At 66.8% G+C, this 19,909-nt stretch overlaps 3 protein-coding genes across 6 annotated transcripts in view; 1 reads left to right on the top strand and 2 right to left on the bottom strand.

The window, feature by feature from the left end:
• Positions 1-2,820: 2,820 nt before the first annotated feature.
• ATP5F1D (ATP synthase F1 subunit delta) lies at positions 2,821-5,683 on the bottom strand. 3 transcript variants are annotated; one of them, XM_038169013.2, is made up of 6 exons: positions 5,512-5,682; positions 5,280-5,433; positions 4,352-4,440; positions 3,766-3,892; positions 3,169-3,206; positions 2,821-2,969 (listed from the first exon to the last, which is right to left on the bottom strand). In XM_038169013.2, the coding sequence occupies exons 1-4, from the start codon at positions 5,629-5,631 to the stop codon at positions 3,770-3,772; spliced, it is 486 nt and encodes a 161-aa protein (XP_038024941.1). In that variant the 5' UTR covers positions 5,632-5,682; the 3' UTR covers positions 2,821-2,969; positions 3,169-3,206; positions 3,766-3,769. The 3 variants fall into 3 exon arrangements, with proteins under 3 accessions (XP_038024941.1, XP_071885323.1, XP_038024942.1); XM_072029222.1 differs by having other exon boundaries at positions 2,821-2,948; positions 5,512-5,681; XM_038169014.2 differs by lacking the exon at positions 3,169-3,206 and having other exon boundaries at positions 2,821-2,948; positions 5,512-5,683.
• Positions 5,684-6,684: 1,001 nt separating this feature from the next.
• CBARP (CACN subunit beta associated regulatory protein) lies at positions 6,685-13,765 on the top strand. Its single transcript, XM_038168976.2, has 10 exons — positions 6,685-6,839; positions 8,165-8,244; positions 8,829-8,974; positions 9,124-9,185; positions 9,404-9,569; positions 9,640-9,814; positions 9,956-10,108; positions 10,455-10,662; positions 10,741-10,924; positions 11,184-13,765. Exons 2-10 carry the CDS (start codon positions 8,197-8,199, stop codon positions 12,361-12,363), a joined length of 2,322 nt encoding a protein of 773 aa, XP_038024904.2. The 5' UTR covers positions 6,685-6,839; positions 8,165-8,196; the 3' UTR covers positions 12,364-13,765.
• The window catches only part of STK11 (serine/threonine kinase 11), a 35,548-nt gene continuing 29,266 nt past the window's right edge, over positions 13,628-19,909 (bottom strand). Inside the window, exons 9-10 of one of the 2 annotated variants that reach the window (XM_005029351.5) lie at positions 15,352-15,580; positions 13,628-14,296 (exon numbers count right to left, since the gene is read on the bottom strand). In XM_005029351.5, the coding sequence (XP_005029408.3) occupies positions 15,372-15,580 (209 nt within the window). In that variant the 3' untranslated portion in view covers positions 13,628-14,296; positions 15,352-15,371. Of the gene's footprint in view, positions 14,297-15,351; positions 15,581-19,233; positions 19,791-19,909 lie in introns of those variants that run through there. The other variant, XM_072029140.1, reaches the window with a different exon arrangement.

The following is a 19,909-nucleotide window of genomic DNA, read 5'->3' as shown; positions in this document are numbered from 1 at the left end:
GAAGAGGAGCATTTTCCAGAGCTGGAAACCCAGAGGAAAAAAGGCTGCAGGACGGAACGGCTGCGGCAGCGCGGGTTAATCATTACAGCAGCGCTCCCCCCGCAGAAGGAAGTGCGAGGATTCGGCCTTCGAGCCACCCAAGGGCGACGTGGCCCAAGGACGCAGCCGGGCTCGCGCTGGCAGAGCCTCTGCTGACCTTCCCACGCCGGGGTGCCCATGGCCACGGCCTTGGGGAGGGGGCACGAAGCCCCAGCAGGGGCAGGGGGGGTGCTGCTGGCTCCCGGGGGGGGCCCAGCTCCGTGCTCAGCACCCGTTTTTCCTGCAGGAGCAGGGGCACCGGGCAGCCCCCGCACCCCGATGTTGCAACGCGGGGCACGAGGCTGCGAGAGGCCGGGCAGGAGCCGAAGCACCGCGGGTTTGGGCAGGGAAAGGGGCGGCTCTGCCAAGATGAGTCAGTGCCGCCGGGAGCCAGGGGAATCCTGGGGCTGCGGCGGGCTTTGGCTTGGGGTTTTTTTTGTTTTGTTTTTTTTTGTTTTTCCTGTGGAGAGCTCAAACCTTTCCCCTGCATTTTGGGATCCGGGTGGGACCGTGGAAACACCGTGTGGCCAAGCGCTGGGAGGGGACGGCAGTGCCGGGAGATGCGGCCGGCGGCGCCCAGCCCCTCTCGGAAATCGTCCCCCACGAGCAGAGCCGAAGCAGCAACACTGCCGAGGCTTCACTTTCCAAGCTGCCCCGGCCCCGCTCCCCACCCTCCAGCTGGCAGCAGGAGATGCAAGTCATGGGCGAAAACACCGGGTGGAAAGGGAGGACGCGGGCGTTGTGGCCCCGCTCGCGCCGTTTTCCAGCCCTGCTGCCCCCCCGGGGCAGATGGAGCCTGGGCCCCGTGACGCCGCCGCTGCTGACCCCAAATTTCCCAGCCCACGGCCCCGCAGCCCCTCGGCTCCTAACAGTGAGGTGCAGGGATGGGGAAGTGCCTGGCACCCGCTGTGGGGTCTCTGACACCTCTCGGACCCCAAAATGTAGCTGGGAGGAGGCAGCAGTGGGGGCTCCTCCGTCCATGGGGCAGGACGGAGGAGCCCCCACTGCTCACCCCAAAATCAGACTACAAGTCCCAGCAGGCGCCACGCTGGGGAGGGCCCCGGCAGGGCCGGATCCATGCTTGACCCCCCCGCCGGGTACCCCCCAAAAAAGTCTCCGCTGGAGCTGGCAGGAGGCAGTGGGAAGAGCTGGTGAGCGGCCGCTGACGGAGACACTTTTTTTTTTCCCATCCTAAAAATAGCAGCTGGCCGCTTCCCCAGCTTCCCGGCCTCGCCAACGCTCTTCCATTAGATGAGAAAAAAATAAAAAAATAAAAAAAAAATCAGAAATCAGCCACCTTCCGTCGGAAAGAGAGCGGCTGCGTGTGTCGGGGGAGGCTCACGCACGCCGCAAATAGAAACCGGGGACAGAGGAGAGCGAGAGGGAGCGGAAGAGGGAGCAGGGGGAGCAGGGCCGCCCGGCCCCAGTTATTCCCGAGACGTTTTAATTAGCACTCGTCCTGACTTTGAGGCTTCGCTTCTGCACGGCGCAACGCCTGACCTTTAAAAAAAAAAAAAAAAAAAAAAAAAAGGGCGAAGAGAGGGAAAGGGAAGAAAAAGGCACTGGAGCAGCTCAGGAGCTGGGGAGCCGGCTGAGCTTCAAATAGGCTCAGAGTCAGGCACTCAGAGGCTTTTAATAAGCTCCAGAGTGAGAAATTTAACACCACAGGCCTATTTTTGATCGCTTGTGGAGGGGGGGGGGAGAGAAAGACAAGAGAGAGCGAGAGGAGGGGGAGGAGGTGGCGGGGAGAGGAGGAGGCAGCCGAGATTACATCCTGGGTGGCAGCGCCGAAAATAGCCGAGCCCCCCCCTGGGCTGCGGGAGGGCAGGCGGGGGGCGAGGGGAAAGGGGAACGGAGCAAGGGGGGGGGACGGTCACGCCGCACGCCTGTGCCAGGAGGGTTTGAGCAGCAGCAGGAACCTGAAATCCCCCTGGGGAGGACGGCAGCGAGCACGGAGCCTCGCGGTGGATGGTGCCGGGGGCATCCTCGGGCCCCTCGCCCCAGCCTGCTGCTTCCTGGCAGTTTTGTGATGCATGGGGGGAGGAAAATGAGCTCGCTGCGGACAGGGGAGCAGCTCGGGGGGTCCTCCTGGCATTAGGGACACCAGCGCTGCTCTGGGGAGCCCCAAAGCAGCCCCCAAAGCAGCCGGCAGCTCCAGCAGAGCGCTGCCAGCCCCCCCCCGAGCCGCCCAGGCTGCGGACAGGCTCCCACCCAGCACAGCATCTGCTTCCCTCCCGCACCCAGCCCCCCCCCCAGAGACTTCCCCCTGCTCCGCACGCCACCCGCGCGTGCAAACAGCCCAGAGCAGCAGCGGGGGGAAGGGGGCAGAGCCGGGCAGCTGCCGTCCAGCTGCAGGAAGGACTGCGAGGAACCAGCAGAGCCGATTCCTGCGGCGATTCCTGCGGCGACGGAGCCGGGAGGCTGAGCAGAAACAGGGCGGGGGAGGCACGGCAGGAAGCCTCTGCGCTGCCCCGCGGACGCCTCCTCCCGTGCTGCCCTAATCCCGCCGTCCAGGTGGATTACCGGCACTGGAGGTGGCTGACAGCGCGGGGAGGGAGCTCTAAAACCTGCCCGATAAGCCCGGGGTGAGATCTCCCACGGGAAGGCGCAGCACAAAAGCTGGAGCTGCAGCTCGGCACGGCGCCCGCACACCCCCAGCTGACCCTGCCCCACGCACCCAGCCGCCGGCGCAGCTCGAGCTGCAGTTTGACGCCTCGGAAGAAGGTGACGCGCCACAAGACAGGACTGCGTTTCCTTTTAATTGATCAGAGCGGCTCCTCCGCCTCCATTTGTCCCGCACCATCTGTACAAACGGGGAAGCCAGAACAAGTAGGACAGGCTGGGGTTTCTCTGCAGCGACAGTGGGATTCCTGCAACACACAGAGGCGGAGCTGCTTTGAACATGGGGGGGGGCTCGGCAGAGCAGGATCCCCACCCGAGGCCTCGCTCCTGCTGCTAAACGGCTGCGAGCGATCTCAGACCTGACCTCAAGGGCCACAGAGCAGAGGGAGCAGAGACCAGGGGGACACGGGGGAGCTGCTGCCCTGCTGTACCTGCTCCGGAGAGGCCGTCTGAGGCTCCGTGACTCACCTGCCAGGCACAGCGCTGCCGTGCAGAAAGCCTTCCGACTGCCAGCACGTGGGAAGAAAAAGAGATGAGGCAGAGACTTAGCAGGGCGCAGAGAAAAATGGGCCAGGAGGTAAGCGGCCTCGCCTCGCCTCCCCCGAGACAGAAGCTGTTTGTTTGCAGTGGAAGGGAGTGTACGAGGAGCAGAGGCTGCACCGCTCCCCGCGGGGCCCCAGGCTGCTCGCACGGCCGGCCCCGGGGCTGCCTGGCCCCGCGGGGACCCGGAGGCAGCGGCGAGGCCCCGCTCGTGACCGCAGAGCTGCCGCCAGCTCCCGGAGGCAGCGCCGGGCCCTGCTGCCATCTAGCGGCCCCGGGACGGCTCCGAGCACGGCCCCGCCGCGGCCCCCGGCGCTGACGGAGGGGCCGAGAGGGGCAGCCCCCCTGTCACCGCTCCCAAAACGTGTCACCGCTCCCAAAACGCCAGGCACAAGCCCTCAGGTCCCCCTCACAGCCCGGCCGGCCTGGCTATGGCGAGGGGAAGCTCCCCGTGGGCAGCAGGGAGCGAGGACTCTTCTGCAGAGCGGGTCTGGAAGTCTCAGCAGGGATGTAGGTGACACTTACCAGATTACTCCAGGGCTTTCACAAGGGCTTCGTTGGCTTCGACTTTAATCTGAGCTTCTGCTTTAGCAGCTTCGTCGGACGCAGCAGCCACCTCGGAAATGGCCTTCTCCAGGTTTGATTTAGCAGTCTGAGCACCAGAACACAAGGAACAGGTCACTGAGAGACCACCACAAGGCAGGTGGCTGGCCCATAGCCCTCGAGTCACCCCCCACCCCACCACCACGCTGCAGTTGTCAGCCCCACGTGGGCTGCAGGAGGCTGTTTAGGTGCTGTGTTGGCAGCAGGCACCTCATCACCAGGCCCTGCTGGGGAAAAGCTGTTCCCGAGATGAAGAGGGGTGGGGAGAGGCCAGATCAGCATCTGTCCCAGGGCAGGGATGCGGCCTGGGGAGGGGTTCACGACTGCTCGGCTTCCTCTCCCCGCAGCCTGCCGGGGAGGAGCAGCCTTTGATCCCCATCAGGGGGGGAAGCTGGGGGTGAAGGCGCAGCCCCGGGGCTCTGTGCGTGCTCTGCAGGCACAGGAAGCTCCGGAGACAAGGGGAGAAGCGGGGAGCAAAACCTCCCGGCTGCGGGGACGCGCTACTCACGGCCAGGTCCAGCATGTCCATCGTCACCGCCTCCTCCGCCAGCACCTGCACCGTGGAGTCCGCGTTCACCGTGACGGAGCCGCTGCTCACTGCCAAGCACAGCGGTGTCAAGGGGGGGCTGCCAGGGGGGTCAGCACGCGGGGCAGCTCTGGCAAGGAGCCCCCGGGGAGCCCCAAGCTCCCTTTGCCAGAATAAAACCTCAAAGCCCAGCCTGTGACCTTCCCCCAGCCCCATGGCGGCGTTAGCCTCGTGTTAATTAAGGGAGGGGGGAAGCAGGGAAAGTTCTGCGAGGGCAGGGTGGGTGCTGGCAGCAGGGCGATGCTTGGACCAGTGACCCCGAAGGTCTTTTCTGACCTTTTTTATGATTCTTTGACTGAGTGACCTCTGAGCAGAAGAAAACCTGAGCCCCAAACTGCCTCCTGCTGAGCCCCCTGTCCTGCAGCACGCCCCCAGCCAGCAGGACACCCTCCGGCAGCCACAGGCCGGGAAGAGGGAGACCCCCAGAGCCAAATGGGGCCCTCCTGGCCCCACAGAGCCCTGTGACAGCCCCCCCAACCCCATCCCCGGCCCCACAGAGCCCCGTGACAGCCCCCCCAACCCCATCCCCATTGCTCCCCGTCCCCCCCTTGCCCCTCAGAGCCCCCTGACAGCCCCCCCATCCCCATCCCTGTCCCTCCAGGCCCCACAGAGCCCCTGACAGCCCCCCCAACCCCATCCCCAGCCCCACAGAGCCCCCTGACAGCCCCCCCAACCCCATCCCTGTCCCTCCAGGCCCCCCAGATCCCCCTGACAGCGCCCCCATCCCCATCCCCGTCCCTCCTGGCCCCCTAGAGCCCCCTGACAGCCCCCCCAACCCCATCCCCACCCCCCCCCGTCCCCCCCGTCCCCTCAGGGCCCGGTCACGGCCCCCCCCCCCCCAATCCCTCACCGAAGTACTTGGTGGCCGTCCCGTCCTCGCCGTACACCGTCACCACTCCGGGCTTGAGGACCTGCAGCGTGGGGACGTGAGCCGCCAGGATGCCGAAGGAGCCGGTGAGGGTGGGCACGTCCACCTGCCTCACGGCCGCGCCGTTATAGAACACCTGAGGGGGGGGGAGAGACACAGAGAGAGCACCGGGACGGCACCGGGAGGGCTCCGGGAGCCGCCCTCCGCCTCCTACCTGCGTGGGGGAGGCGAAGGTGAAGGCCATGGCGGCCGGGCCGGCCGCGGGCTCGGCGTAGGAGCGGGCCCAGGGCGGCGGCAGCGCGGCGAGGCGCAGGAGGCGGCGGGCGCTCAACATGGCGGCGGCGGCGGGCACGGGCCGGGCCGGCCAAGGGCGAGATGAGGTGGGGGGGGCGGGGGGGGGAATGGCGCGGGGCACGCCGGGAGTTGTAGTCCGCCCCCAGCGCCTCAGGACTACAAGGCCCGTGGGGCGCCGGGAGGGTGACGTCACGGGGAGGGCCGCGGGGGTGTATGGGAGATGTAGTTCTGTGGAGTGTGGTCTGTGCCCCCCCCTTCAGGGTGTTTGTTTTGTTTGTGGTGGTTGTTGTAGGGTCGGAGTCGGGTTATTGGGGGGGGGGGAGGGGGAGGGGTGCAGGTAGGGGGCTGGGGTGTGGTGGGGGGGAGGGAGGGGCGGTGGTGCTTGGGGGTGGGCAGGGGGCTGGGGGCTATGGGGTGGGCAGGGGGCTATGGGGTAAGGGGCTATGGGGTGGGTATAGGGTGGGTATAGGGTGGGTAGGGGGCTATATGGTAAGGGGCTATGGGGCTATAGACCTGTGGGGTAGGGGGCTGTGGAGTAGAGGGCTATGGGGTAGAGGACTATAGGGCACGGGGCTATAGGGTAAGGGACTATAGGGTAGGGGGCTATGGGGCAGACAGGGTATGGGGCAGGGGGCTATAGAGCTATGGGGTAGGGGGCTGTGGGGTAGAGGGCTGTGGGATAGAGGGCTATAGGGCAGGGGACTATGCTGTAAGGGACTGTAGGGTAGGGGGCTATAGGGTAAGGGACTATAAGGCACAGGACTATAGGGCTGGGGGCTATGGGGCAGGGGCTGGGGGCTGTGGGGCAGGGGCTGGGGGCTGTGGGGCTGGGGCTGGGGGCTGTGGGCTATAGGTCACAGGGATATATGGGCAGGGGGCTATGGGGCTGTGGGGTAGGGGGCTGTAGGATAGAGGGCTATAGGGCAGGGGGCTATAGGGTAAGGGTCTATAGGGTAGGGGGCTATAGGGCAGGGGGCCGTGGGGCTGTGGGGCTGGGGGCTATAGGGCAGGGGGCCGTGGGGCTGTGGGGCAGGGGACTATAGGGCAGGGGACTGTAGTGTAAGGGTCTATAGGGTAGGGGGCTATAGGGCAGGGGGCCGCGGGGCGGGCAGTGCGGGTGCGGGCAGGGCCGGGGCAGCCCCGTCCCCACGTGACGGCCGCGCCGCGCGGGGGCGGCCCCGCTTCATTCATAAATCCGGGGCCGCACCGAGCGCGGCGGCGGCGATGGAGCCCCGGCCCCGGCTCTAGGTGAGTGCCCGGCCCCGCCGCTATCGCGACAGACGGAACCGGCGCGATACGGGGGGAACCCGGCCCGCCCCCCCCACTGCTCTCGGGGTTCCCGAGGGCTCCGTCCCCGCTCCCCCCGGTGCTGCCCGCAGCCCCCCCCCCACCCGGTGCTGCCCGCAGCCCCCTCCCCAAGCCGGGTGCAGCCCCCGGGGGGGGGTCCCGGGGGTGCCGCAACCTCGGGGGGGGGTTGGGGGGGGGCAGCGGGGCAGGATCCGTCCCGCCCCCGCCCGGTGCCCAGCGATGGGAGGGGGGGGGCTGAGCCCTGCCTGGTGCCCCCGGGCGTGGGGACAGCCCGGGGGGGGGGGCCTGGCCGCTGCCCCCCCCCGCCGCTGCCCAGACAATGGCCGTGCTGTTCCCGCCGGGTCGCCATGGAGACCGAATTCCTCCATGATGGGGGGGAACAGCGGGGGCATTCTTCAGCCCCCCCCCCTATACCCCCCCCCCCAACGGGGCAGGGGGCGCCCAGCCCGGTCCCACCCGGGGGGGGCCGCCCCACGCGGGACCGCGGCCCCTCGGACCCCACGGGCCCAGCCGGGGGCGTGGGGGAGCCCCCGGGGGTCTCGGGATGGGGGGGGGGGGCTGGGGGATGCCCGGGGCCGGTGCGGGCTCGGGGCTCTCCCCGCCCCCCCGGTGCCCCCCGGTAACCCCTCCCCGTGCTGCCCCCCCCCCCCCCGGCTCCATTCACATTTTTCCTTGCCCCGATTTTGGGCGGTTTTGCCGCGCCCCCCCCCGGAGCACGCGGCTCCCCACGGCCACAGCATCCCCGGTACCCTGGGGGGGGGGGCTCCGGGGGGGGCCCAGCCCCGGTTCCCGAAGGCCGCCGCTTTCCGTGCCGGCTGCTTGGGGTGGGGGGGGGCTCGGCCCTTCCCGGCCCCTTCCCCTCCCTCGGCGGTCCCGGTGCCCCCCCCTCGGTGGTGGAGCCGCTGCGGGGCTGACTCAGCCCCCCCCCCACCCCCAGCACCGCCCCCCCCCCGCCCACCCCCGTTTTCGTTGCGTGGGGGGCAGCGGCTGCGGGGAGCTGTGGGGGGGGGCGGGAGGAGGGGGCGGCAGAGCCCGGGCAGGATCCGTCCCCTCCCGGTGTCCCCCCCCCCCCGGTGTCCCCCCCCCGGGGCCCGGCCTCCATCCTCCATCCGTGCTGACCACACCCTCCTCCAGCCCTTCATCCCCATCCCTCCCGGCAGCTCCGCACCGCGGTGCGGGGCAGGGCCCGGGTGTCCCCCCCCCTCCCCAACCCGGTGCCCCCCCCATCCCATCCCATCGCGGACCCCCCCCCGTTTGTCTCGCAGCGGCCCAGGACGCGCTCGGGCTGGCTCGGACCATGAGCGATGAGCCGACCCCCTGGGACAACGCGACCGAGAGCGCCACGGTGAGCGGCACGGGCTGGGGGGGCTGGGGGGGGACCTGGGGGGGGGTCCTGGGGTCTGCATGGGGCTGGGGGGGCTGGGGATAGGGGTGGGAGCCGAGCCCAGGATGAGGCTGTAGGGACTGGGGTGGGACACGAGCACGGGGCGTGGGGACAGGGAGGGTCAGGATGTGGCCACGGGGATGGGGATGGGGCTGTGGGGGGGGGGGGTTGGGGGGGGCAGCATCCTCCCCCCCCTCCTGTCCTGCCCTCACCCCCCCCGGAGCTCGGCGGCACCCCCCTGCACCCCATTCAGCCCCCGCAGGCACCGAGCTCTGGGCTCACAGCACTGGGGGGGGGGGTGTCCAAAAAAGCAGGGTCGGGGGGGTCCTGTCCCCGTTCCCGCTGGGCGCGGGGGCCGCTGGCGGCTCGGCCCCCCCCCGGCTGCGGTTGCCTTGGTGAAGGCAGCTCCCGGCAGCAGGCCTGGGGGCGGCGGGGGAGCCGCGAGCATCTCGGGGGAGCAGCGCTCAGCACCAGCCTCGGCAGGGCCCCCCCCAAACCCTGAACCCCCAACCCCCCCCCGTGTGTGTGTGTGTCCCCCCCCGCAGGCGGTGCCGGGCGAGGTGTCCCCGCAGGATGGCTACGTGCTGCTCCTCGCCCTGCTCTCCATCTTCATCGGGGGCACCCTGGTGCTGCTCTCCGGCATCCTGATCATCTGCCGCCGCTGCTGCGAGGCCGAGCGCCGCCACTCCAGGTCGGTGGGGGGGGACGGCTGCTGCCCCCCCCCATGGGCGTTGTGGCACCGCTGGGGGTCCCGCCTGAAGCCCCCGCACCCCTCACGGTGCTGGTGCGGCTTCCCGCGGCGTGGGGCACCTCGCAGCATCCTGTCCCCCCCCCCCGTAGGGCCAGCGATGACCCCGAGAAGACCAACACCACCTACCTGGACGACTCGCAGCCGGCCCAGGGTGAGCGCAGGGCTGGGGCTGGGGGTGCACCCCGGGGGGGGGGCACAGCAGGCAGGGGCAGGGCTGGCAGCGCACCCCCTGCACCCCCTGCGCCCCCCGGTCAGGATGCAGCCATGCAGCGAGTTTGCCCGGCCTCAGCTGGGAAGCCAGCGTGCTCCATGGGGGGGGGGGGGGGCTGGTTGGTGGCTCTGACCCCCCCCCCGTGCTCCTCTCCGTAGACATCACCATCAAAGTGGAGGACCCCGACTGCCTCTCGGCCTCCAGCTACCGGGATGTGGAGACCGAGCGCTTCCTGTCCTCCAGCTCCTCCACCGCGCGCCGCGTCTCCTTCAACGAGGCCGCGCTGTTCGACCAGGGCAAGAAGACCCAGGAGAAGGGGAGGAGGTGAAGGGCTGGGCCGGGGGGGGGGGTGGGCAGGGGGCTGGGGGCGCCCCCTGACCCGGCGTGCCCGCAGGTACACGCTGACGGAGGGGGATTTCCACCACCTGAAGAACGCCCGCCTGACCCACCTGCACCTCCCGCCGCCCGCCCTCAAGATCGTCACCATCCACGAGTGCGAGTCCAGCGAGAACAGCCTGGCCATGACCCCCCGCCTGCCCCCCCCCAAGCCCGGCCTCGCCATCTTCCAGGTGAGCCCCCCCCGGGGAGCGGGCATGGAGCTGGGATGCACCTGGGGGGGAGTGGAAGGGTCATGGGGGTGAGGGTTGTGGGGCACAGCAGACCCTGACCCCGGTGTAAAGCCCCCCCCCTGAGCAAGCTGTGCCCCGCAGCCCCCCGGGGGGGCCCTGCCGCAGCCGGCGCTGCCCAGCCACGCCGTGTGCCCCAGCTCGGCGCTGCCCGGGGACACCTACAACTCCACCGTGGACACCAGCTTCACCGAGGCCAGCCCCTCCGCCTCCTCTGACTCCGGGGAGGGCCCCTCGGTGAGTGCGGGCTGGGGGCTGGGGTGGGCAGGGGAGGGGGCTCAGCGGGCTCAGCACCATCCTGCTCCCCCCTGTCCGACAGCGTGGGGACAGCCCCATGCCCGGAGGGGGTGCTGGACCCCCCTGCTCCGTGCTTTCAGGCCTGATGGGGGGGCATCCAGCTAGAAATAGGCTCTGCCCCCCCCTGCCCCATCCCCTGCCCCAGGGGCCATTTGTGCATCACGCAGCCGAGCTGCAGGAGGAGGACAAAGGAGCGGGGCTGGGGGGGCTGGGGGGGCCGGGGGGCTGTGCCTGGCTGCTCCCGGAGCCGGCACTCACAGCCCCCCCCCCCCCCCAATGCCCCCAGTTTGCCGCAGTGCCCAGGAGCGGGAAGGGGGCCGGTGTGGGCAGTGCCAGCCCCGGGGACGCCCCCCCGGCCCCCTCCCAGGGCACCGTCCTGCAGTTCTTCACCCGCCTGCGCCGCCACGCCAGCCTGGACGGGGCCAGCCCCTACTTCAAGATCAAGAAGTGGAAGCTGGAGAGCACCCAGCGGGCGTCCAGCCTGGACACCAGAGGTGGGAGCTGGGGGGCGGCGGGGGAGCCCCCCGCAGGGATGCGACCGTGCCCCGACCCCTGCCCTGCGCCCCCCCCAGGGTCCCCCAAGCGGCGCCAGTTCCAGCGGCAGCGGGCGGCGAGCGAGAGCATGGACCAGGAGGACCGGGACCCCCACGCCACCGACATCATCCAGTACATCGCCCGCACCGACGACGTCGCCTTCCACCCCGCGGGCGGCCCCTTCCTGCCCTCCCCCGCCAGCCCCCCACCCTCTCTCGGCAGGTATTTTTCAGTAGATAGAGGGGACGGGGAGGGTGCATGGGGGGGCCCTGCCTTTGGGGGGGGCGGCGGGGCCTGGGGTGATGGGGGCAGGAGCTGGGATGGGGGCTTGGGGTGTGGGCAGGGGGCCTGGGGACCACGGGGCATTGAGGTGCCACCACCGAGGTTGTGGGTGCTGGGCTGGTGCCTCCTCTGCGTGCGGGGCTGTCCCCGTCCCTGTCCCTGTCCCCATCCCTGCCGTGACGCCCGGTGGTGCCCGCAGGCTAGAGCCGGGCGAGGGGGGCGCGAGCGAGGCCGGCGCCCCGGAGCAGCCCAGTGCCTACCACGACATCTGGAGCCTGCGCGCCTCGCTGGAGCTCTACGCCTCCTCCGAGCGGAGCAACGACCAGGACTCGGTGCGCAGTGACGGCGGGGACAGCGTCTCCTCCGCCGGCGGCGTGGCCCCCTGCCCCTCCTCCTCCCTGGACGAGGCCGAAGGCCCCGAGGAGAAGCTCTGGGGTCGGCCCAAGCAGGAGGAGTCGGAGCCCGGCACGCGCAAGCTGCTGCAGATGGACAGCGGCTACGCCTCCATCGAGGCGCCCAGCCGGGGGGGCGAGGAGGGGCACCCCAAGGACCAGACGGCCTCGGAGAAGCGCATTTGCTTCACCAGCGCGGGGCGGAAAGGCACCATCTTCGAGAGCTTCGAGGGCCGGGAGCCGGAGGAGGAGGACGAGGAGGAAGAAGAAGAGGAGGAGGAGGAGGAAGAGGAGGGGAGCGCAGCCCGGGGCGCGGTGGGCGGGGGTCCCCTCCGTCCCCACAGCCCCCTGGCCTGGTCCCCGTACGGGCAGATGTTGGCGGGGCGCGAGGCGGCGCCGCCCCGGCGGGACTACAGCATCGACGAGAAGACGGACGCGCTCTTCAACGCCTTCGTGCGCCACGACCCCCAGTTCGACGAGTCGCCGCTGCGGGGGAAGCACCGCTCGCGCGCCCACCTGCGCAAGCAGTGGCAGCACGCCAAGCAGTACAGCGACCCCGGCGTGCGCTACCCCGCACTGGAGCGGCACCGCACGCCCCTGCGCCGCGGGGACAGCGCCAACTACCCCCTGGACGCCCGCTTCCACAGCCCCCTGCCCCGCATCGTCAGCGCCGGCGACGAGGAGGCGGCGGAGGCGGCCGAGGGGGGCCCCAGCGCCTCGCCGCTGCCCGACCCCGAGATCCAGGTGATCGTGGAGGAGCCCGGCGAGGCGGCCCCCGAGCCCAAGACCAGTCCCGAGCCCGGCGGGGACGACTGCCCCGGCCCCGGGCAGTGCCTGGGGCTGGGCCCCGGCTCGGAGCTGATGGACAAAATCACCGGCGGCCTCGAGGAGCGGCTCTACGGACACCTGAGGAAGGCGGCCGAGAGCACGGAGCACGCGGTGGCCGTGGCGGCCAGCGACGCCCCCCCCGACCCCGGCCCCGTCTAAGCCCGGCACCGAGGGGGCAGAGACCCCGGCAAGGGGCGCGGGGGGAGCAGCCGGTGCGCGGCACGCGGGGCGCCACGGGACGGGCGGCCCCGGCGCGGGGAAGGCCAGGAGGGCGCGTGGGGGCCCCTGGCCGTGCCCACCCCGCCGCGGGGGGCCGGCAGCGCGGGGTGGCCGAGCCCCGGTGCTCGCGGGAGCGAGGAGCCGCCGGGTGCCGGCAGGGCGCAGAGGTGGAGCAGAGCGCGTGCCAGGAGGCTGGCGCCGAGGGACTTGGCGAATAAACCCCCGAACCGAGCTGAGGCCTAATCCTTACCTCGCAGCAGAGCTGTGTAGCAGCTTCGCGCTCCCCTCTCGCTGGTTTTTGGGTTTCGTTTTGGCTTTTTTTTTTTTTTTTTTTACAAGCAATAAGGCCGCTCCGTCCAGCTGGGGACTTGTCGTGGGGGGAGCAGGGACAGTGCCCGCGAGCAGCCCCAGCACCGCGGGGAGCCTGAACTGGAAGCGGGGCCTGGGGCTGCTGTGCTGGGGCAGGAGGATGCTGGGGGGGGGCCTGTGCATCCCTTGGGGGGGGCCCAGGCAAGCTGCGGCCCCCAGAGCAGCAGCATCCTGGGGGCTGGGGAGGATGGAGCCCCCCGGGGCCACCCTTTGCCTGTCCCCGGTGCTGTCCCTTCCCAGCACTCGGTGATGTGAGGGGGGGGCCAGGCTGGTGCATGCCATGGGTACCCCTCCTGCCCTCCCTGGGGTCTCAGTGCACTCAGAGGTTATTTATTGGTTTTTACAGAGGGGGATGCTGCTGCTCCTGGGGTTTTGCTTTTTATTGTGTTTGTTTTGTTTTTAATTTATTTATGTTTCAATGGATGGGTGAAAAAAAAAAAAAAAAAAGAGAAAAAAAGCCCAAGCTGTGTTACTGGGGGGGGGGCTCGGCAGCGGGGTGGGAGGGGGCACAGCCGAGGGCCCCCCCCCAGCACCGCGGTCCTGCCCCGCGCCCCCATTGCATGCGAGTAAAGAGCCTGGGTCCCTCTTTCCCTCTGCAAGTCTGTGTCCAAAGCACTAACTCCGACTCCAACTCAGCGTTTTTAAGTCTATGAACAAAGGAGAAAAAGAAAAAAAAAAAAGAACAACAAAAAAAAAGCTGTGACTTTGAGCTTGGTTCTCGCCTTCCTGCCCCCGCCGGGCCGTTTCCTCCCCTGCTCGCCCACCGCGGCTCCGGGCAGGGCTCATTTCCCCAGCACCCGCCTGCGGCAGGAGGAAGGACAGCATGAAACCCACCTCTCTCTTTTCACTTTATTTCTTTTTTTCTTTAAAAAAAAAGAAAAAAAAAGGAAAAAAAAATACGCTGAACGCACCCATTCCCTTTTCCGAGCCCTTTTACAGCATGCAGGTTTAATAGAGTTTTGCTTTGTCTTAATACCTGTTTTTTTGTTTTTTGTTTTTTTTTTTCCTCATCTGGTTTATTTTAAACACATCACGATGTGTAGGAATCTCTAAATATACCGCAAATATAAACAAAAAAAAAAAAAAAAGAGGAAAATATATAATATATAACAGTAGTCTAAAACATAAAGTGCACGGCAATGGCTTTGCACGACTTCTACACAGCCAGGGCGGGGAGAGGGGCGCAGGTCCCCCCGCCCCCCGGCCCCGTCCCACCCTTCCCATCGCGAAATTAAAAACAGAATCAGTGTCTTGATTGGCAAAGAGTGATTGGGGCGGGGGGGCAGCATCTTTGCAGCCGGAGGTTTCTCCGTCCGGGGTGGTCGGGGGGGGGTCTCGCCCCATCAGCTCCTGGCGCTGTCCGTAGCGGGGGGGCCGCGGGGAGGGTGGGGGCGTTTTCCTCGGTTGGTTTCCTCGGTTTTTGGGTCGCAAGCACAGTCCGCTCCCAGGAGAGACGCCGGGGGGGGTGAGGACGAGGGGCGCGGGCGGTCCAGGCCCTGGGATGCTGCGTGGAGGAGAAATGAGAGGAAGGTGAGGAGGGCAGCGGGGCCGAACCCGGCTCTGTCCCTGGCACCTCGGGACCCCCCCCCAGCCCCTGGTGAGGGGGCAAGCACTTGCCCAGTGCCCAGCCCTTCGGTGGGGGAGCCCCAAACCCGGCCCTGAAGCTGGGAAGGGAAATCCAGAGGGGAGAGAGCGGAGCCCACGGGCAGCGTCCCTGTGGGGAAGGGGCACGGCCGGGCACCGAGGGCAGGGCAGCGGCAATGCACCCGGGAGGGAATCAGAGGAAATGACCTGAGCGGGCTCTTGGGACCCCCAAAACCCCCACTGAGCTGAGCCCCCCAGGCTGTGGTCACCGAGCGGGAAGGGGCGCGAGGAGCATCAGCTCCCCGGGGAGACCCGGAGCCGAGGCATTTGCTGGCAGCGCAGTAACTCCCCGTGCAGGTGACTCACTCCCAGCCATGAATTAAAGATTAAAGCTGCCACCCGGGCTGAGCGCGGGTCTGACAGCTGCAGGGGGAGGAACGGGCTTTTATTTCTGGCTTTTTTTCACACCACAAAGCTGGTCGTGATCCAAACAGATAACAGAGCCTCAGCCCCACGGAGCGCCGGTGACGAGCGCGAGCGTGAGGCCGGGGGTGGATGAGCGCTGAGCGTGAGTCATCGCTGGCTCACTTATGAATGAGGGGTGGGAAGAAGGGGACAGGGCTGCAGAGCGGAGGAACGAGCCGGAAAAAGGAGAGGGGGGGAGCAGGGAGGGCTCTCAGCTTCCCTGAGCACCCAAGGAGGGCGAGGATGGGGCTTGGGCATGGTCGGTGCACCCTGGTGGGTGACCTGGGCACCTCCTGATCCTGGGGAGGGACCCCAGAAGCCCCCCCAGGAGGCTCTGCCCCACGCTGCAGCCTGGGGGCTTCGCTCCCCGTGGGCAGGAGGGCGGCGATGCTGGGAATAACACGGGGGGCTCTGGTGCCGAGGAGAGGGGCACCCCCAGACCTCCCCCTCTCCCCAGTTGGGGCCACAAACCCCTCTGCACCCACGGGTGCCCACCCGCCGTGGCCGTACCTGTGCGGGGCGCTCCCGGCTCACTGCTGCTTGCAGGTGGAGAGCTTGCGGATCTTGCTGCTGGCCGAGCAGGCTTTGCGCGAGGGGTTGGAGGAGGCGCTGGCTCGCCGCTCCGCCTTGGATTTGGTGCTCAGCTGCCCCGGCTCCGTCCCGTTCATGCAGACGGCCTTGGGCAGCCCCCGGCTGCGGCTCTGCCCGTTCTGCCCGGCCTCCTCCTCAGGCACCTGTCCTGCAAGGGGAGCCAGGCGTCAGGCCGGCAGCCGCCTTCCCCCCCCACCACAAGACATCGTTTCTGCTCTCCTCTCCCCCCGGCGTCCTTCTCCCTCGAGGGGACAAGTCACAGCCCCGTGCACCCCCCTGCAGGGCTCCCAGGGGCTTGGTGGGGCTGGAGGGCACAGACCTGGCTTTTACACCGCACCGAACGCTCGGCTTCACCCCCAGAGGTGCACAACCACCCTAAACAGCATGCAGGAGCTCATGTAACCCCCCCAGGAGCTCAGGTACCACCTGCAGGACATCGGGTGCCCCCCAGGAGCTCAGGCACACCCCAGCCCCTGGAGAAGACGTCCAGCAGGAGCACAGCTCGCACTCCCCCTGCTCGGAGCAGCCCCATCTCCCCCCCTGTAGCAGCTGCGGGGCCGTTCCCAGTGGGATCCCCCTGCCACCACAGCCAGACGGGGCTCAGGTCACAGCCCTGGGGGCAGGGAGTGACACAGGACCCCCCCCAGCACATCCCTGGCTGGAGCAGGAGGGGATGAGGGGGATGAGGGGACACCACCACGCACATCGGCCCCAACAACCCATGGCACCACTGCGCATCCCCTGGATAAGCTGCTGGACGGATGGGGGCTGCTGGATGGATGGGGGCTGTGGGAGGAAGGATCGGGGTTGAGGGAAGGATTCGTCAGGTTCCCAGCTCCCCCCACCGGATCCAGCCGAGGCAATTTCCTTCCAGCAGGAACGTCACGCTCCAGGGCCCTTCAGTTATGACTCAGAGGGCTGAGTGGAAGCTGAAGGCTGTAAGACGATTATGGATAATTTTCTTTAAAGGATGCTCAATCCTTTCTCCGCCAAGGCCGAGCGGCACGTCATCTCGCCACTTGCGCCAGTGATCACCCCACCGCGTGGGGAGGAGGGGGACACAGGGGGGGAGGTGCCCGAGGGAGGCAGCGGGGTCCCAGCGGGGTCCCCCTCGGACCCCCTCTCCCCTCGGTGCTGCTGCAGTGGGGCTGCACGGGTTCCCCTTGCTCTGCTCCCTGCCTGTGCTCCTGCGTGGCTGCTACAGCCCCTGGCCATGTGCAGGGAGTCCTCCTCCTCCTCATCATCATCCTCATCCTCGGGAGGAAGAAGAAATGAGAGCCACGAGGGGCCGTGGAGGGCTCTGGGGTCAGTGGCCCTCAGCACCCACCTTCCTCGCTTCTGCCTCGCCCGGCACCCGCTGCTCCCAGAGGTGCTGCCGGGCACCCATCGCACTCCTCAGGGAGGGGTGCCCAGCCCCGTGCCCCCCAAAATGCAGCTCCCGCTCCTCCCGGGGCTCCAGGAGCAGAGGAGCCCGGCCGGCGTGGCCCCGAGCTGCCTGGGGGGGGCTGCTAAGGGCTGTGGGGGGCTGAGGAGCCCCAGCCATACCCACGGGGCCAGGCTGTGCAGTAGGGAGCTGCCCCCCCGCTGATCAGCTTCCACCTCCCGACCCCCTAAAGGCTGGGGTGATTCACCAGGGAAGGGTCAAAGCCCCCCCATAGGGTGAGGACACACCGGACCCCCCCCCAGTTCCTCCAGCCCCCGACCTGCAGAGCCCGGCCGTGCCCCCACCGAGCCCAGGGTCCGTCCTCTCTCCCCCCCAACCCCAATTTCACATCTGCAGAGACTCCAATAACCCCCCCTTCAAAGCCAAGCTCAACACTTATCCTTCCCCTCCTTCAGCTGAACTTGGGCCAAGTCAATTAACATTTCTGACTGGGGAGGGAAGAAAAAAAAAAACAAAAAACCACCCTAAACAGTTCATTTGTCTTCTGGGTGACTGTTCCCTCCTCCCCCTCCCACCCTGCCTGAAAAGAACAATCCCCCGAGTCTATTACGGACAGCGAGGAGGGAGGGGGAATTGCAGGCTAATTTTACCTCCTTCACCAATGACAGTTGCTGACGTTCAGATTAATGAAAATAAAAATTCGCCATCGGATGGAGTCTTGGCAACTGCCTGCCCCCGCGGAAGCCGGTGACCCAGCGCTGTGTCTGCTCACAGCCCCCTCCCAGCGCACCATCAGCGGCTGAACGGGGCTAAAAATAAAATAAATAAAAGGAGGGACGAGGCTTTGAGAACGCGCATGCTCGTCCTTGCCACCTCTCCCGTTTCTTAATGGCTCCATCCAGCTCATTCAGGCGCAAAAAAAAGGGTTCAGAATAAAACCGGGGAGAGGTTCGGACTCGCTGCGTTCGCCAGGCACAAACACGCAGACACGATGCCTCCTCCCGTGCCAGGCAGCACCCAAAGGCTCCAGCCCTGCCTTCATTTTCCTATTTTCCAGCCTCAGACCGAAGGAAAAAAAAAAACAAAAAAAAAAACAGCATCGAGCTCTGCAGCCATTTGCCTCCACCCGAGCACCGGGCTGCAGCTGAACGAGGGGTTAATGGGAGGGGAGGAAAAAAGCAGAGCACGGCACCAAGGAGCAGCTGTGAGGGGCTCGGGGCTCCTCTCTCCAAGCAGGAGGGCAGCTCTGGTGGGCAGGAGGTTTTGTGGCGTGCTCAGCACCACGATCTTGATCTCCCTCCTCAGCGCTTCCCGGGCTGAGATGTTTCACACCCATCGAGGCAGGGCCACGGGATGATCGAGGCTCTCCACAGAGCTGCACAAATCTTTAAATAGCCCCTTAAAAATAAAAGCCCTTTCTCACTGCCCCTTCTTCCCCCGAGGAAGGGGAGATTTAACGAGGTTCCCTCTTGTCCCTCCCAACCCGAGCACCTCAGAGGCGCCTGCACTGCCCCTGCTGCCCAGCAGAGCCCCGGCTGAACGGATCGCTCAGTTTCTGCATTGATCAGCCACTTACAAGGTGGATTTTCTTTCCTTTTTTTTTTAGTCTTTATTTTAATATGGCATCGCTGCTAGCAATGGAACCCTTGCGTGGAGCTGGGCACCTTCAAGGAATCCTGCAGGAAGACTTGGGGAAGGCAGATTAAGAGCTGTGCTCTGTGCAGGCTGCAAGAGAGGGCTGCTGAGGAGAGCAGCACAGGGACATCCCGCCTGGAGAAATCCTCCTCCTGCTCCTCTGGGTCCCAGGGGCTGCACCTGGACTGTGGGGTTGGGCAGAGCCCAGGGATCCCTGTCCTGGACAAATCCAGCTCAGCACATCGCTGCCGCAAGAGCAGAACGCCCACGTGCTGGGAAGGGGACCTTCGGGACCCTCGTAGGGGCTGGAAACGCTGCTTTACTCCTCTAGGCACCTGAGCAAGGCATGCAGCAAGCCCTGAAGTGACAGAGAGGCTAAAACCCATCACCGCTCACCAGTGCAGTGAAACCAAATCACGTTCAGCCCACCCAGGCTACCTGTAACACGGGAAATGCTGACCTAGGGGGCCACCACTGAGTGTCAGGTCCCCAATCCCTCTGAAACAGCACAAATCACACACGAGAACTTCAGACATCTTCAAACATTTTCCAGCAACGTGCTGGTCATCTTCGGAGGAGACAGCTCTTATTTGGGATCGCTCCAAAGGAGCAAACTCCCCTGGTTTGCCCCGAAGGAGCTGCAGAGTTCAGCGGTTCCCCAGGCAGGCTGACAGCAGGCAGTGCCCAGCTGCAGCCCAGGGACCCTCGGCAGCAGCCAGAGGAGCCAGGTGGCTCTCCTGGGCCTGTTGGGCACACATCCACTCCAATTCTGCAAGTCTTCCTAAAGTTTCCGCTTTTTAATCATAAAGAAGTGCAAAAACCAGGCAGCAACAGGCTAACCATCACTAAAGAAGTTAAAGCATCACTAGAAAAGTCAAAGAAACCCAACTGGAACTAGAGTGAGAACAGACAGGAACACTTCTGCAGGCACGGGCTGCACTGCGCAGAGTAACCCCCTCTGGAAGGGGTCACAAACTGCTCTCCTTGGCAGCACGCTGCGCCTTTCGGCTGGCCTTTGGTTCAAACAGAGCCAAAAACTGGGGAACAACTCCCCTGCAGAACGGAGTTATCTACTTTTGGAATAAGGCAGCTTTCTCAGGGACAGGAGGGATCCTGCTGAAGCCTGGGGGACGTCAGGAGATGAGAGGAGCTGGTCCTGCACTCCCCAGCCTCTGCCACGGCCACGGGAAGCCCACGAGGGCAGCGCTTTGGGGCCTAGGCTAAGCTTCGTGCTCCTCTTCTGTGCCTGTGGCCGACGGGAGCACGGCTTCCTCTGCAAACAGCTCGTCACAGCTTCTGCTCTCTGCTCCAAGCCCTGCCTCAGCTTCCTCCTCTGCAGCTGGGAATGCACAGGGAAGCAATGGTGCTGTTAGAGACACGCACAGCTCGCTTTCTGCACTGCCACCAAAAGCAGCGGGACTGTCCCTGGGGTCTCAGGTTTGGTCGCTCGCTGCCTGC

The sequence above is a fragment of the Anas platyrhynchos genome, chromosome 29 (genome assembly GCF_047663525.1).
Source record: "Anas platyrhynchos isolate ZD024472 breed Pekin duck chromosome 29, IASCAAS_PekinDuck_T2T, whole genome shotgun sequence".
NCBI lineage: Eukaryota > Metazoa > Chordata > Aves > Anseriformes > Anatidae > Anas > Anas platyrhynchos.
The sequence above is the reverse complement of the archived record's forward strand: the minus strand, read 5'-3'. Positions and strand labels throughout refer to the sequence as shown.